The following is a 15,663-nucleotide window of genomic DNA, read 5'->3' as shown; positions in this document are numbered from 1 at the left end:
CCGCTTCTCACGTGGCAACTCTGCCACAGGCCGCTCGAGTTGTCACGGCTTCTCCCCAGTCACACCAGGCGTTCCGGCTGCTGGCTGACGAACAGCCATCTCGTGGTCAGAGAGGGTTATCAGTAGACACTTCAGATGACTGGGTTAGTCCTAGCTAGTTATTTATGCCTGAGTCCAAAGTATTTTTTAAAATGGTCACAAGGCGTCTGGCCGGTGTGGCTCAGTGGTTGAGCATCAACCCTGCACCAAGAGGTCGCCGGTTCGATTCCTGGTCAGGGCACATCCCCAGTGGGGGGCGTGCAGGAGGCACCAATCCATGTTCTCTCTCATCGATGTTTCTATCTCTCTCTCCCTCTCCCTTCCTCTCGCTCTAAAATCAATAAAGAAAAAAATATTATTTTAAATTAAAATTTAAAAAATGGTCGCAAGGCCATTAAAAGGAGCCGTTTTAGTTCCCTGGGTCCGTGGCGCTGTGATTGGCAGAACCGACAGTGAACACCGCCCGGCGCTGGGAGCGTCCGCCTGAGGGAGTTCGGACCCTTCAGCAGTCGTGCAGGAGAGCAGTCAGCTCCCTGGTTCTGCGGAGGGAGAATCGGAGTCTGAATGTGGCTGGATGCCCCGCGCGTGTTAGCAGCAGCCCTGAGGTCCAGCCCCAAAGTACCCCCAACTGACTCCGCCGGCCGCCCCTTTGAATGGAGGCCTGTGGATGGCGCCTCGATGAGAGAGAACATAGTGTCCCACAGCGAGACACCTTTGCGCACGTCTGTATTCAGCAAAGCACACACACCCGTGGGCATTCGTACTCCCTCATTAGAAAGTTTCGGGGTTTTAGTCCGAAAGGCAGATGCTTGAACTCTTATATGTTCCACCAACTTGGAAGAGATAAAACGAAATGCCCCACGTAGGGGGTCCTGTCTCGTCCCTGGATGGCTCTGAGCTCTGGCAGGGTGGTCTGCAAGCACAGTGCGCGACTGCCTGAGCGGGGAGAGGCTACCTGAGCAGGTGACACCGGCGTCCTCGTGGTGGCCGCAGTTGTGCTCTGCCCAGCCGGCGTGGCCACACTGGCCCAGGTGGCGCTCCACCCCAGCGCACTGGAGGTCGTCCAGGAGGATGGCCCCAGAGCCCGGGCCGAAGTGGGCCTTCCCAGGGGCGGACACGGCCCAGCCGCACCCCAGCTGTCGGCACACGACCTCGGCTTCGCTCAGGTCCCACAGGTCATCGCACACGGTGCCCCAGGCGCCCTGGTGGAGGACCTCCACGCGTCCTGAGCACCGGCCCGAGCCTCCCGCCAGCCGCAGCTCTGGCCAGTCCCCTGCAGACAGAGACCTGGCAGTCACTGCCATCTGGGGACACTGCCCCCTGAGCTGGATGAGCCACCAGCTCTGCACTCCCGTCAGCGGTGGGAAACGTGGGGGAAAGTCAGTAACTTGTCAACCTCCTGGCTGGAGCTCTGGTCAGTCAACAGGATCATCACAATATCATTTAGCCTAAAATGTCCAGGAACTGAGCAGCTCTTGGGCCAGAGAGATGCGCCACTCTGCTCTGGCAGAAGAACATTACGGAAAGTGGGCACAGTGATTTGCGGTTGTGTGAGGTGCTCGGCTTTTCGGGAGCCCAGGCGAGCGCCGGTACCCCACTGGGGAGACGGGGAGTGGAGAAGCCGGGTGCCTCACCCCGTCTCACACCTGGTGAGGAGCAGGTCTAAACTCAGGCCTCCCGATCCCCCCGCTCACTGTCTCCCTCTGCCCTGAGCCTCGGCCTCCCGAAACCGTCTGTCAGTCACGCGGCTGTGAGGCTGACGACTGGCCACGTAGAGAAAGGTCGGCGTCCCCTCGAAGGACCGGTTACTGTCAGTGGGGAGACCTGGAATGGCTCTGAGAAATGAGCTTGGCCCCCTTTGGGAAGAGCCGACGGGCCCATTGGCAAATAGATGACCCCATGAAGCAGGGACGAGACAGGCCACCGGGTCACGAGGATGCATTTCTGGGCTCACCTGGTCTTGCTGTCACCACCTTGGGTGCTGCTGTCAGGGTTGCTGTGGAGACAAGAAAACCTTCTCAAGTAAAAGGAGAACCTGGGGACACAGCAGCTCCTGTTGGCTCTCGGCTCAGCGCAGAGCTGACCCATCCCCCGCCACCTGCACGGGAGGTAGCCTCTAAGCCAGCCTTCCTCTCCAGGTGGGTCTGCCTGTCCCTCAAGTGCGTGGGGTCCAACAGAAATACTCTTCCCTTCTCCGCCCGTCACTGGAAATGTGACAGGTAAACGGTGCCTTTCTGCGCTAAGATGTCGCCACCACCCGCCCCTCTGGGGAAGCAGCCGTGTCTCCGGAAGCTCCTGCTTCCTCTGCTGGGCAGGGCCTGGGTGTGCTCATGGTTTACTGGGGACCACACCGACAGCGATCGGTACGCAGTGACCAGGTGTGGCACGTGGCACGTGGTTCCACCGTGAAGGAGCGTCGTGCTGTGCGGGTGTGGACAGTCCCTCAGCCGTGGAAGGGAGGTCCGTGCAGGAGGGGGGCAGAGGGACACGAACTGGGAATGAAGATGAAGTAGCAACAGTCAACGTGACTCACTGGTCGGAGGCGGGGTCTGGGACGCCGGCCCTGCCAACACAAAGGAACCGCGGTCAATATCGTCTAATGCCACCCTGGCCCGGCAGCTCCATCGGTTAGAGCGTCGTCCCTTACGCCAAGGTCGTGGGTTGGATCCCCGGTCACGGCACAGACAAGAAGCAACCAGTGAAATGTATCAGTAAGTGGAACAACAAATCGATCTCTCTCGCTCTCTTAAAAAAAATCAACCAATCAGTCGATGACTGTTTAACATCCATCACGGCGGCTCCCCTGAACCACTTTGCGCCTTAGGGCTTCCCCGCTGTTCTGTAGCACGTTCCCACACCTGCTCAACGAGTCACCCGGTGCTTGCTAAAGGGAGACTCTTCCGAACAGCCTGGCTCTCGGCCAAGGTGGGTGCTGGGAGAACCACCCACGATCTCAGCCGTGGTAGACGGGGCAGACCCGCCACCGAGGGACCGAGGGATAATTACTGAACCTCTCCAGCTCAGTTTTCTCATCTGGGCAAGGGGACGAACCCTGGGTTTGCTGGAGGATTAAAGAAGGTACCACGTGCCAAATGCTTACAGTGTTGCCTGATGGGAACAGGCACTCAGTAAACATCACAGCTCCTTCATCATGGCTCTGGTCACTGCCTGCCCCCGAGGACACTGCACGTCCCAAGCCCTCGGCGTCCTCCTGCCGCCTTCCCGCCACAGCCTGCGCGTGCTCCCAGCTGCGCCCGCCTCCCATTTCTCCACTCACAGCCCAGCCCGGTTCAAAGACAAATCCCGGGCTGTTTCCATTTCCCTCCACACTCTTCTGGAGGCCACGCCAGTCTCTTTCCCTCTCCGACGTCTTTGCTGAGAGGCACACATTCACCACGCCCTGTCTGTCCTCCGACGGCATCCCCCGTGTCTGTCTTGAACTCCTGCGTGTGCACGAGCCCCTCTCGGGCCGGGACCACACCACCTCCCAGAGGTCCTAGCACACCGGCCTATTCAGGCTGACTTCCCACTGAGCTGACGGTACCGAGATGCTTGTGCGAAGCCATAGAGCTCGTGAGGCAGCTGCCAATTACTGGGCATGTATGATGGCCCGTGACGAGTTCTGTCACGTCAGGTAACCCCACGGCAGACTTAGAGGGTTCGCTTTTCGCCCTGCCCTCCAGGGACGGGACTGAGGCACAGAGAAGTCAAGTCTCTTGCCCTCGGTCCCGGAGCAGCGGTGGGACTGGAACGGGTCCCCGGCAGACGGGCCAGCTCCGGCGCTTGGTCTTCACCACCACTCTTACCTTGGGCTGCAGAGTAATAATAAGCGATGAAGGCTTTCCCGATGTGGTTGAGGCTTCGGAAGTACTTGATGGTCATCGAGCAGGAGGAGGATGCGTAGGTGAGGTAGTAGCCAGAGCAGGTCTTCCCCAGGGACTTTGCTGAGGCTGGAGGGCCGTCCAGGATCTCAAAGTATTCGTGGGTGCAGTTCAGGCTGTGGGAGGAGACAGCGTGGGTGCCTCTCAGCCTCCTGACCGGAGGACCGGACCGAGAGGTGTGCCTGAGGCAGACCCTTCGTGTCCTGTCATTACATAAAGAGGCTCGGGCCCGAGGAAAAGCTTGTCAGTCATTCACATGAAGGGTGGATTATTTTATCTCCCTGTTTCTAGGGAGGACTGGCACAGGAAAGGGGAGGCTGAATCTCGCGCGCCCCTGCTGAGACCCGACCGCAGGCCCCGCAGCCCAGGGCCCAGGCCGGGCCACGTGAGCCACGGTCAGTGATGTGGGCAGAAGGGGGCAGAGACGCTGCGTCGGCCAGTGCGGGACATGGCCCCAGGTTCCAGTCGAGCCGGTTACAAGCTCCTGCCGGCCGACCTGCCTGGAGGGAGGGCCCACACCGCCCCGCCGCCGGAGGAAGCCACCCGTTTGGCCACCGGCTGTCCTCCGCTGCCAGGTTTTGTCCAGACGCCACCAGGGCGTTCATCAAACCACGTCCACGCCCCCACCCCTGAGCCCTTGTTCCAAGTTGCATTTTGATAAGCAACTTCCAAGAGTAATAAGTAACGTGAGTTGTCCCTGGGGGGTAATTTCCATAAGACTTTTCTCTATGAGGACATCAACCTTGACTACAACACCAACATCTAAAATTTTCTGATTTATTAGGTCCAGGGGTCCCTGGAGTCTGCACCTGTGACCAGCAGGCTGAAATACACACAGACTGTGAATTCATCCCCATCTGTCTCACACACACACACTTACACACACACTCACACACTGTGTCTTTGTCTCCATCTGTCTCACACACACTCACACACACCCATACACTGTGTCTTTGTCTCCATCTCTCACACACACACACACACACACACTCACACACTATGTCTTTGTCTCCATCTCTCACACACACACACACACACACACACACTCACACACTGTGTCTTTGTCTCCATCTGTCACACACACACTCACACACACACTCATACACTGTGTCTTTGTCTCCATCTGTCACACACACACTCACACACTGTGTCTTTGTCTCCATCTGTCACACACACACTCACACACACACTCACACACTGTGTCTTTGTCTCCATCTCTCACACACACACTCACACACACTCATACACTGTGTCTTTGTCTCCATCTCTCACACCCATGCGCACACACATGCACACACACGCACACACACGCGCACACGCACATGCACACACGTGCACATGCGCATCCATGGGAACAAGGGTGGGCATGGAACAGGAGGTCTGTCGCCAAGTTCACAGCAGGCGCCATGTCAGGTCCGTGCTCTCAATGTTGCTCTACAGTTACACTGAGCTGCCACCGGGGGGCGCGAGGGGAAGGGCACAGGGGACCCATTATGGTTGTAACTTCCTGTATGTTTATAATTACTTCAAAATAAAACGGAAAAACATAAAGGACCGTTTTAGTTGTAAGAACCAGTCAAGAAACCATTGCCTGCAGTCTCAAAGCGCACTGTCCTGGGTCAGGGCCTCGGACTTACTTCAGATACGGAAACGCCAGCAGCACGTGCTCAGATGCGTGGGCCCTGATTTCCCACACGCAGGTCACGTTGTCCGGCAGCTCATCCTGCGGGGGGCTCCGGATGGCCCCGGAGGACTGAGTGATGACGCCCCCGCACAGAGGTGTCCCTGACGGCAGAAAGGTAGCAGGCTTTCCGGTTACTCACTCTTCAGTTCGCTCATTTTGTTATCACACTTTTTCCTTTTTTCCCCAAAGTTCAGGCGCTTTCACCACCCAGTCTCACCTGCAGCGATGGTCCCTGCCATGGCAGCCAGCGGGCGACCTGTCAACACACAGAGGGCATACGGAGGGTCAGCTGGCACTGAGGCCCACACCCATCTGCACATGCCCGAGGTCAGTCTCCGGTGAGGCCAGAGTGGGGGGTGCTGTTAGTGTGCAGGGGAGAAGCGGCGCTGGTCCAGAGGCTTCCCAGACATCGGCGCGCCATTCTCTGGTCGCACACACACATGATGTATACATGTGTGTACATGTATACATATACATGTATGTGTATGCGTACATGTATATGTATGTGTATATGTATACGCATATGTATATGTATACGTATGTGTATGTGTGTATGTATCCTCATCCTCACTGGAGGATTTTTTTTTTATTGCTATTTATTTTTTTATCCTCACCCGAGGACATTTTTCCATTTTTTGTTCAGATAAGAGTGGGAGGGAGAGAGAGGAACAGAGAGAGAGGAACAGAGAGAGAGAGAGAGAGAGAGAGAGAAACATCGACGTGAAAGGGACACATCGAGTGGTTGCCACCCACACGACCATCCAGGGCCAGGGACAAATTGCAACCGAGGTACGTGCCCTTAGCGGGAACCGAACCTGGGTCTCTCCGGACTGCAGGCCGACGCTCTAACCGCTGAGCCAAACCAGCCAAGGCTTTTTATTGCTTTTTAGAGAGAGAGAGAGAGAGGGAGGGAGAGAGAGAGAGACATCGATTGATTGCCTCCTGCATGCACCCCAACTGGGGCCAGGTAGCAACCCTGTAACCAGATAGGTGCCCTTGACCAGGAATTCAACCTGTGACCCCTCAGACCATGGGCTGATGCTCTAACCAGTCCAGGGCCAAATTGTATATGTACACGTTTTACTATTATTATTATTATCATTATCATCATTATTTTTAATCCTCACCCAAGGATATTTCTCCATTTATCTTTAGATAGAATTGGGGGGGCATTGATGTGAGAGGGACGCATCGACTGGTTGCCTCCCATTTGACCCTGACCAGGGCCAGGGACAAACCACAACCAAGGTATGTGCCCTTGAGCAGAACTGAACCCGAGACTCTTTGGTCCGCAGACCGGTGCTCTAACTGTTGAGCCAAACCGGCCAGGCCTCAATGAGATATTTTTAAATTAGGGGGTTTAAGAAAATGAAAGACACAAAATTCTGGCTCCTGCAGCCAGTTCCTGAGACCCGAGGGTCAGGAGTTAGAGGGCTTCGGGGTGAGACTGGCGAGAGGCGCCAGCTGTGTCCTTTGCCCTGCTGCCCAGGCAGGGAGTCGGGACCTCAGGGTGCGCTGGATCCTTCATGCCCATCCGTCCGACCGGGGACACTTGGCCCAGCACTTCCCACTGGAGACTGTCTCCCAGGCCGATCCGTTCCCACCTGTCCGAGCTGACAGCCGGGGGCGGCGTGACCGCAGCGCTACTAGACATGGAGCCCTCGGCTTTATTCAGGGCTCACTCTGACCCGGAGCTGGCTCCAGGCGGGGTGTCAGGGACCTGGGCTGATGAAGGAGAGACGGCACTTGGCACGAGACACTCTGCGTGTCATGTGGGAAAACCAACAGCAGAGGGCGCTCTTTGAGCCGGCTGCAGCAAGGAGAGGTGGGCACAGGATCCGGCCAGCTTGCCCTCAGCCACGTCTGGCCACCAGCCGTCTGCCCCTGGCAGAAAGTGTCCTTAACTGTCTCTCGTATCTTAACTGCCCCCACGGTCTCTCAGGCCATCCCCGGGCAGCCCTCAGGAGTGACGGACTGAGCCTGAGCAGGTCCGAGACATCCGGGCTGCTTCCCGTGGGCCGAACGCACAGCGCAGCGGAGGGCGTGGGAAGTGGTCTCACTGGGTCCGGCCGCCTCTCCCCTGCACAGCCCGGGCGTTCCTCAGCTCGGTCGCCCACCGCCGGAGAGCCAGAAACACGGCCGGCCCGGCAGACCTCTTCCCCGGGGCTCCGCTACCTGGTGGTCTGGCCGCCCAGCGCTCCGCATCGGTAAGTGTGAGAGAGGAAGACGCCGCCCTGAGCTTCTTTCCCACGTTATCGCGACACCGGCTTTTGAAAAGCACTGTCCTGGAAGAGCCGCCGCGGCCCTGCCTGGGCAGACCACGCCCGCGTCCTCCCCGCGTCCTCCCCGCGCCCGCAGTGGTGGGCCAGCCAGCCGCGGTGCAGCCACTGTTCCAGGTGCCCTCGTCCCCCGGCAGTGCCGGTCATCCGGCAGGACCTTCCCGGAGCCTCCCCAAAGCGGGCCTCAGCGGGGCTGAAATGGCCCAGCCGCGCCCCGGCTGCTTGCAGACGATGGTTGCTCCCGGCAGGTCCCAGAGATTGTCGCATGGCCCCCCTGGCCCCTGGAAGATTTCCACGTGGCCCACGCAGCTCCCAGGGCCGCCCACCAGCCTCACGGGGGCCCAGCCTCCGGGGAAGGGTAGGGTCGCAGGGGAGAGCGGAGCCCTCTGCCTGTTGGTGGCTGGCCTGTCGTCCACCCACCCGGCTTTCCCGCCTTCCCCTGCCTTTGCTGCGCACGCATCCCCACAGGTGTGTCCGGGGAGACTCCCAGGTGTGTCTGCCCCCAGAGGTCTCTGTTGCCCCGATCCACACCTGTGTGAGGACAGCTGGCCCGTGCTCGGTCATCTGCACACACGGCCCCGGCTTCCCCCCGTACAGCCTACTCCCCACAATACGGCATCGCAGCCCCTCTCAGCAGCCGGGCTCCCCTCCTACGCCTTGATGGGGGCAGGGGCCCGTGACTCGCGCTGGTCGGCGGCGTGGAGCAGAAATGATGGTGCGCCCAGCGGGGCGAGGCCTCAGGAGCTGCGACACCGTGGGCTTCACGGGACAATCGTGTGACTGCGCTTGAGCTGGTGGGCTGGGTGTCGGCAGCCACATGACCTTGTTGCCCGTCACCCAGACAACAGTTATGGAGAGGTGAGACACGTGAGGGAGGCCGTCGAAGGCCAGGCCGTCCGCAGCTGACCTGCCAGCTGACCCCAGTGCATGAAGGGGCCCAGCAAGATCAGCCAAGACCAGCCGAGCCTCCCCAGACCCGCAGGACTGCCCGGCTGACCCGTCAGCTCACGACCCACAGGACTGCCCGGCTGACCCGTCAGCTCACGACCCGCAGGACTGCCCGGCTGACCCGTCTGCTCACGACCCGCAGGACTGCCCGGCTGACCCGTCTGCTCACGACCCGCAGGACTGCCCGGCTGACCCGTCTGCTCACGACCCGCAGGACTGCCCGGCTGACCCGTCTGCTCACGACCCTCAGGACTGCCCGGCTGACCCGTCAGCTCACGACCCGCAGGACTGCCCGGCTGACCCGTCAGCTCACGACCCGCAGGACTGCCCGGCTGACCCGTCTGCTCACGACCCGCAGGACTGCCCGGCTGACCCGTCAGCTCACGACCCACAGGACTGCCCGGCTGACCCGTCAGCTCACGACCCGCAGGACTGCCCGGCTGACCCGTCAGCTCACGACCCGCAGGACGCCCAGCTGACCCGTCAGCTCACAACCCTCAGGACTGCCCGGCTGACCCGTCAGCTCATGACCCACAGGACGCCCGGCTGACCCGTCAGCTCACGACCCTCAGGACTGCCCGGCTGACCCGTCAGCTCACGAGCACTTACCAGTCGTGGTTGTTCTAAGCCACTGTTTTGGGTGGTTTTACGTGGCCTCACTCATACAGGTCTTTGTTGCCCAGTCCCCCTTCTTAGACAACCGGTCCTACCCAAAGCCAGGACAGGGGCCAATGCCATGTGTCTGTGCCTGCGTCTGCCTAGTCATCTCGAGTGTACGTCTGACTTCAGAGGAACCAAACCCTGTGCTGAGTTGGGCCAAAGTCTCTGCTGGCGACTGGGAGTTGGAAGAGCCCGGGCTGGCCACGTGGGCTCAGGGTGAGCTGTTTCCCCAGGTGCAGCCACCATGAGTCGTGCGTGAGTGGGTCAGTGGACAGACAGCCGCTCAGGGGAAGAGGGAGGCAGGACAGCTAGGGCGCAAGACCACTCCCCAGCTCGAAACGCCCTTCTGCTTTGCTCCCCGTGTCTTCCTGAGGTCTGGGGGCAGGAGGAGCTTTCTGCACAGACCATCTTCTCCCCACGTCACGGTGCTCTGTGCACAGGACTGTCTCCCTGCTGAACCACGGACTCCCGAGAGGTGGGCCGCGGCCGGGCCCCTGTGTACCCCCACACCCCAGTCCGTGCTCAGCACACGGCAAACATGCAGGGTGAACAAGTGGTTCAGTCCTGGCCGGTTTGGCTCAGCAGTTAGAACGTTGGCCCACGGAACAAAGAGTTGCGGGTTCGATTCTGATCAAGGGCACGCACCTCGGTTGTGGTTTGGTCCCTGACCCTGGTCGGGTCATGAGGGAGGCAACTAATGGATGCGTCTCTCTCACATCGATGTTTCTCTCTCTCTCCCTTCCTCTCTCTCTAAAAAACAACCCAAAAAACCAAAAACCCAACTCAAGGCTCAACATCCTGAAGTGTCCCTCATTCCTGATCACAGCAAAGCCCCCTGAAGAGTCAGCTCACTCTTGGCTGGCCCTGTGTGGTGATTGGCCAGCCCCATGCTCGGAATCAGAAATCATGTTCAGCCCTGGCCGGTTTGGCTCAGTGGTTAGAGCGTCGGCCTGCAGTCTGGAGAGACCCGGGTTCGGTTCCCGCTAAGGGCATGTACCTCGGCTGCAGTTTGTCCCCGGCCCTGGTTGGTCGTGCGGGTGGCAGCCACTCGATGTGTCCCTTTCACATCAATGTTTCTCTCTCTCTCTGTTCCTCTCTCTCTCCCTCCCACTCTACCTGAACAGAAAATGGAAAAATGCCCTCGGGTGAGGATAAAAAAAAAAGAAATCATGTTCATGTCACCCACCTGCAGCCCACAGGGAGCCCCGCTACCTGGCTCCTCCCCGCCTGGCCCCTCACCCTTCAGTTCTGGGCTTTGGTACTGTTTCCTCCCGCCCTGACCCTCCGATCGGGATGGAGACCCCCTTCTGGGCACCCATGGCGGCCTGAGCTCCTCATCATGTATCCACCCCCCTGCTGGAACACCCCCTCCAGTGGACGGAGCCACGTGGGGTCTGTTTTGTTCATCACTATACTTGTCCCCAACGACCCTCTGTAGGGGGGGCAACAGGTGTTCACATGGACGATGATACAGCAACGAACCAATGCTGGTGATACCAGGGTAACCCCGTTTCCCGTACTCGCACTGTAACCCTACCTTGCCCACCTGAGTACCTGCACGTGTTCATCGCTCACTCGTTGTCCGATGAGCAAAGCCGATCGGAAGGCACAGCACACACAGCAGCGGCCTTACCTGGAGGGGCAGAAGGCGGGCGCTGAGCCTCTGGCGGTGCCGATGGCGTGGGCAGTGAGCTCTCATGGGCTGCTGATGGGAAAAGAGGAAGGGGGTCATCAGGGGACAGGCAGAACCCCGCCTCCTCCTGGGGCTCCGGGGGTCATGCCGACACTGCTTTCCAAGGACAGTGACCCCCCCTCCCCACTCAGGGCAGACGGGGCACCACGGCCTGTTGACAGAGGGACACGCATCCCGGGGCCGCTTGCAAAAGCTGAGCTCGGAGGCGGTGAGCCCAGCGGACTGCTGTGCAGGAGCCATTGGTTGGCTGCCCTCTCTGTCTTCACTGCCTTCTCCCCGGGGGAGTGGTGACGTCACCTGAACAAAGCGACAGTCGCCCCGCAGTTTCTCAGACCACAGGCCAACGCTCTAACCACTGAGCCAAACCAGCCAGGGCAATTGTTGTTGTTTTTTATCCTCACCCAAGGACATTTTTTCCATTTTTTGTTCAGATAGAGCGGGAGGGAGAGAGAGGAAGAGAGAGAGAAACATCGATGTGAAAGGGACACATCGAGTGGCTGCCACCCGCACGACCAACCAGGGCCGGGGACAAACTGCAACCGAGGTACGTGCCCTTAGCGGAAACCGAACCCGGGTCTCTCGGGACCGCAGGCCGACGCTCTAACCGCTGAGCCAAACCAGCCAGGGCATGGCTCTGTATCTTGACTGTGGTTACACAATTACCCACATTCACCAAACCGGACCTTAAAATGGGTGAATTTAATGGCAAACAAATTGCACCTTAATCTAAAAATAAGATGAGGTGCTGGGTGAACAGAGCAACGATCGATGGATCGATACATTCATCACAGAGGCTGGGCAGGGTTTCATCGTTAAGTTCCTCAAACGCTGCTGTATATGTTCATAATAAAATGTCGGAGGGGAGAGTGTCCCCCAATTTCTACTACGAGACCTTCGCCTCTGTTTTACGACGAAAGCCCCTCACTTTGCCCGTGGCACAGCGAGCTCATTTGGCCCACGTGGCTGCATACTCTCCCCTTGTTGTCACAGAAGGTCAGAGGCATAGAGTTCTAGGGGCATGGGGTCCAATGTGCCTGTTCAATGACATGAGACGGAGGCCGAGGTCATCCAGGTGGAGAGAGAAGAGCCCGGATCAGATTCCTACAGCTCGGGATCCCTTCCACCCCCCCGCCCCCCACTGCCTCCCTTAGGTGGGGATGGGACCCAAGGATGCGGCTGCATCTGCCAGGGATCTTGGCATCGTCCAATTCATGTTCTTGCCCCGGCCGGTTTGGCTCAGCCCACCGACCGACGGGTCACAGGTTTGATTGTTGGTCAAGGGCACGGACCAGACTTGCAGGTTCAGTCCCCAGCCCTGGACAGGGTTGGGGAGGAGGCAGCTGCTCGATCTGTCTCGCTCACATCGATGTTTCTCTCTCTCTCTCTCCTCTTCCCTCCCTTCTACTCTATCTAAAAATTAATGGAAAAATATCCTCAGGTGCGGATAAACAAACAAAAGAAAATCATCTTCTTATTCAATTCTCTATGTTATTCCTACGTTGACGCAGAGGAATCGAGGCGAAATGGGATGGAGAGACAATGTCACGTGGCTGGGGTCACACAGCTGAGGGTGAGCATGTGGTACGTGCGTCTCTCCCGTCAGGGTGCGGGCCCACGAGGGGTCGGGCAGGGGTTTGATCGCCGCCGGCCCCAATGCTTGTCGGCCTGCGGAGAGCACCGCTGAGCGAGCGGGTGAAGCTGGGAATCAAACTGGATCTGACCCTAAGCCTCGCGATCTCGCTGTCATGCTGAGCGTAGCAGATGACGCCCCACGCGACGTCCTACCTGTGGGCAGAGCCGCTGTGGAATCCGCACCTGTCGGTGTGGAGAGATGGGCATGTTATCACATCGCGGCCGGTGGGTATTGCCGCGAGCGCCCCTCATTCAGGGAGTTGTGGGACGAAGGACAAGGGCAGAGCCTGCCTTTGAGGGTCTGTCCCTTCCTGGGGTGGGGACCTGAGACCAGGCAGCAGGTGTGCGTGTCCCGGGAGAGCTTCCGCAGTCGGTGCTACCCCGGGGCCTCGGGTGCTGAGGAGGGCGGCCGGGGGGCTTGTCATTCAGAGACGTTATTCCAGCTGCTAGCGGGGTAGGATCGGGACAGCCTGGGACAGTCAATCAGAGGGACACACGGGTCTGGGAAGGTCACCAGGCCCGGCCTGGGAGGCCTGGGTCCCCAGCTGCCTGCGTGGTGCCCCCCCCCCCCCGTGCATGCACTGCCCTGGGCGGCTCTGCTGCCCACGCTCTGCACGTCGTGGGCCCCTGTGGCACTGCCACGGCCTAGCCCGGCTGCAGCTGGCGCCATGCGGCGGTGGCCTCGGCCAGGTCCCAGAGGTCACCACACGGTTGCCCATGAGCCTTCGGGCTCCTGGGGAGGCATGAGGAGGAGACACATGGGAGACGGGCCTGTCTGTGTCTGAGAGGCTTCCCTCCTCCTTGGCGTCCCCACGGGATCACACCCACACTGGGAACACGCGGGCTCCCACGGTGCCCGTGCACACGTGTGCTGACCAGCCGAATGGGCTTCGATTCAACCCCCTTCGGTGAGACCTACATCCCTGCTCCAAAGTAGGAGCTCTCTTGAAGAAACCCCAGGGTTCCTAAGTTCTGCACCAGACGCTCTGTCCACGTCAGCCCCTCCGCGGACAGGGACAGACACGAGACGTCCATACACCGATGAAACGAGCAGCGGGACTTCCGCGGGCGGGCCGTGGCCCAGCAGAGCCCGTGCCTCCCAGGCCCCCCTGTCTCGGCGCCTCGGTCTGTGGCCCAGAGGTCGTTTCCAGGGCTTCGCTGTGGACAGGGCACTGAGGGCAGGAACTGCACTCGCTGTTGGTGCGTCCAGTGCCGTCGCGTACACGTATCTTCACCTTCACAGCACCTCACGTGGCAGGAGGTGGACTCCCACGTCACAGGTGCAGACACCAAGACTCGGAAAGGTGGCGAGGACTGCTCTGAACCCCACAGCCCGTCGGGGAGCTGCGTCCCACCCCCACTCCGCCTGTGGGCCCCACTCGGAAGGTGCCTCCCCCGCGCCGCCCACCAGCCTCATGTCTCAGGGACTGCTTCGCATACCTGCGGGGGGAGGCGTCCAGGCCTCGGGGGCGGTGGTCGGTGAGGGTCCCGAGAAGCCGTCCTCTGGAAGGTACAACAGAGCGAGGTCACGGCCGGTCAGCAGGGTACAGGGAACAAAGTGGACATTGCTGGAGGCGCGTTATCAGACCCTCGGAAGCTCCCTGTTCTCTCTGGGTTCATCTAAGCAGGTCACCATCAGCATCCTCAAATGAGACTGTTTAACTTTTTACTCATCTATATTATGTTCATGGTAAACATACCCTTGAATCCTTGGCTTGGGAGAAATAAATCTTTAAAAAATAGGAGACAAGCTTAAGAACATCATATTTAAGGAAACCTAAAAAAAATGCAGTGTCTACAGACTGATACTGCTGTATGCGTTCGGTAAATATGTATTGGCCCAGCTGGCTCCTTAAAAAATAAAACTCCCGCCCAGCCGATGTGGCTCAGTGGGTGGGGCATCGTCCCAGGGACTGGGAGGTCCCTGTTCGATTCCCGGTCAGGGCACAGGCCGAGGTTGCGGGCTCGATCCCCAGTAGGGGGCGTGCAGGAGGCAGCCGATCGATGCTTCTCCCTCACATTGATGTTTCTATCTCTCTTGCCCTTCATTTCTCCCTAAAAACAAATCAAGGGAAACATATAAAAGTAATAGTGTGAAATATAAGGAAGTTCTAAGGGGCTTGGTGAACTTCCAGCCGAAAGACGCACTTGCTCAGCTCCGGGGTCTCATTCTCACTCTGCCACTTGAACATCGGCTTCCTGACCAACACGGGTCTGATGGGCAGGAAAGAGGTCTATAAGTTCAGAAGTGAATAAATTTAAAAATTGTCTTACTCTCCCCAATTTGATAAATGCTTTGTTATTTGGGGAGGGGGGTGGAATTAACTCACTGGTCACAAAAATAAAAACTGAGAAAAAAAGTTTAAAATACCGTTAACAATAGCATCAGAACCATACAATTCTATGGATAAGTTCAACAAATACATGCAAACTTTGCACACAAAAAGATGCAGACTATTGATAAGTTAGAGACCTAAATAAATAGATGGATGGCAATACTGTGTTGATGGATCAAAAAACTCATTATTGTTAAAATGTCAATTTTCCTTAAAAAAAAAATATACAATCTAAATTAAAATTCCCAGCAGACATTTTTTGTAGCAATTGACAAGTTGATTCTAAAATGTTATATGGCTGGCAAAAAACCTAGCTTAGCCAACACAATTCTGAAAAAGAATAAAAAAGAACAAAGTTTGAGTGTTTATATACCTGATTTCAAGATTCACTCTCAAGACACAGTAATCAAGACAGTGATGTGACCATGAGAATAGCCACATAAATCAGCGGACAAAGGAGGGGGTTTAGAAATAGACACGTGCATTTATGGTTATTTAATTTTTAACAAAG

General features: G+C 58.0%; 1 protein-coding gene across 1 annotated transcript in view; it reads right to left on the bottom strand.

Moving 5' to 3' along the window:
* The window catches only part of LOC118632667 (deleted in malignant brain tumors 1 protein-like), a 163,148-nt gene that overhangs the window by 51,642 nt on the left and 95,843 nt on the right, over positions 1–15,663 (bottom strand). The window contains 9 exon segments of the mRNA XM_036265900.1: positions 995–1,312; positions 1,994–2,035; positions 3,846–4,036; positions 5,558–5,705; positions 5,822–5,860; positions 7,886–8,071; positions 8,074–8,229; positions 11,125–11,196; positions 12,110–12,194. Of these exon segments, the coding sequence (XP_036121793.1) occupies positions 995–1,312; positions 1,994–2,035; positions 3,846–4,036; positions 5,558–5,705; positions 5,822–5,860; positions 7,886–8,071; positions 8,074–8,229; positions 11,125–11,196; positions 12,110–12,194 (1,237 nt within the window).

This window comes from Molossus molossus, unplaced genomic scaffold (genome assembly GCF_014108415.1).
Source record: "Molossus molossus isolate mMolMol1 unplaced genomic scaffold, mMolMol1.p scaffold_m16_p_17, whole genome shotgun sequence".
Classification (NCBI taxonomy): domain Eukaryota; kingdom Metazoa; phylum Chordata; class Mammalia; order Chiroptera; family Molossidae; genus Molossus; species Molossus molossus.
Note: the sequence above shows the minus strand (reverse complement) of the source record. Positions and strands in the feature narration are given on the sequence as shown.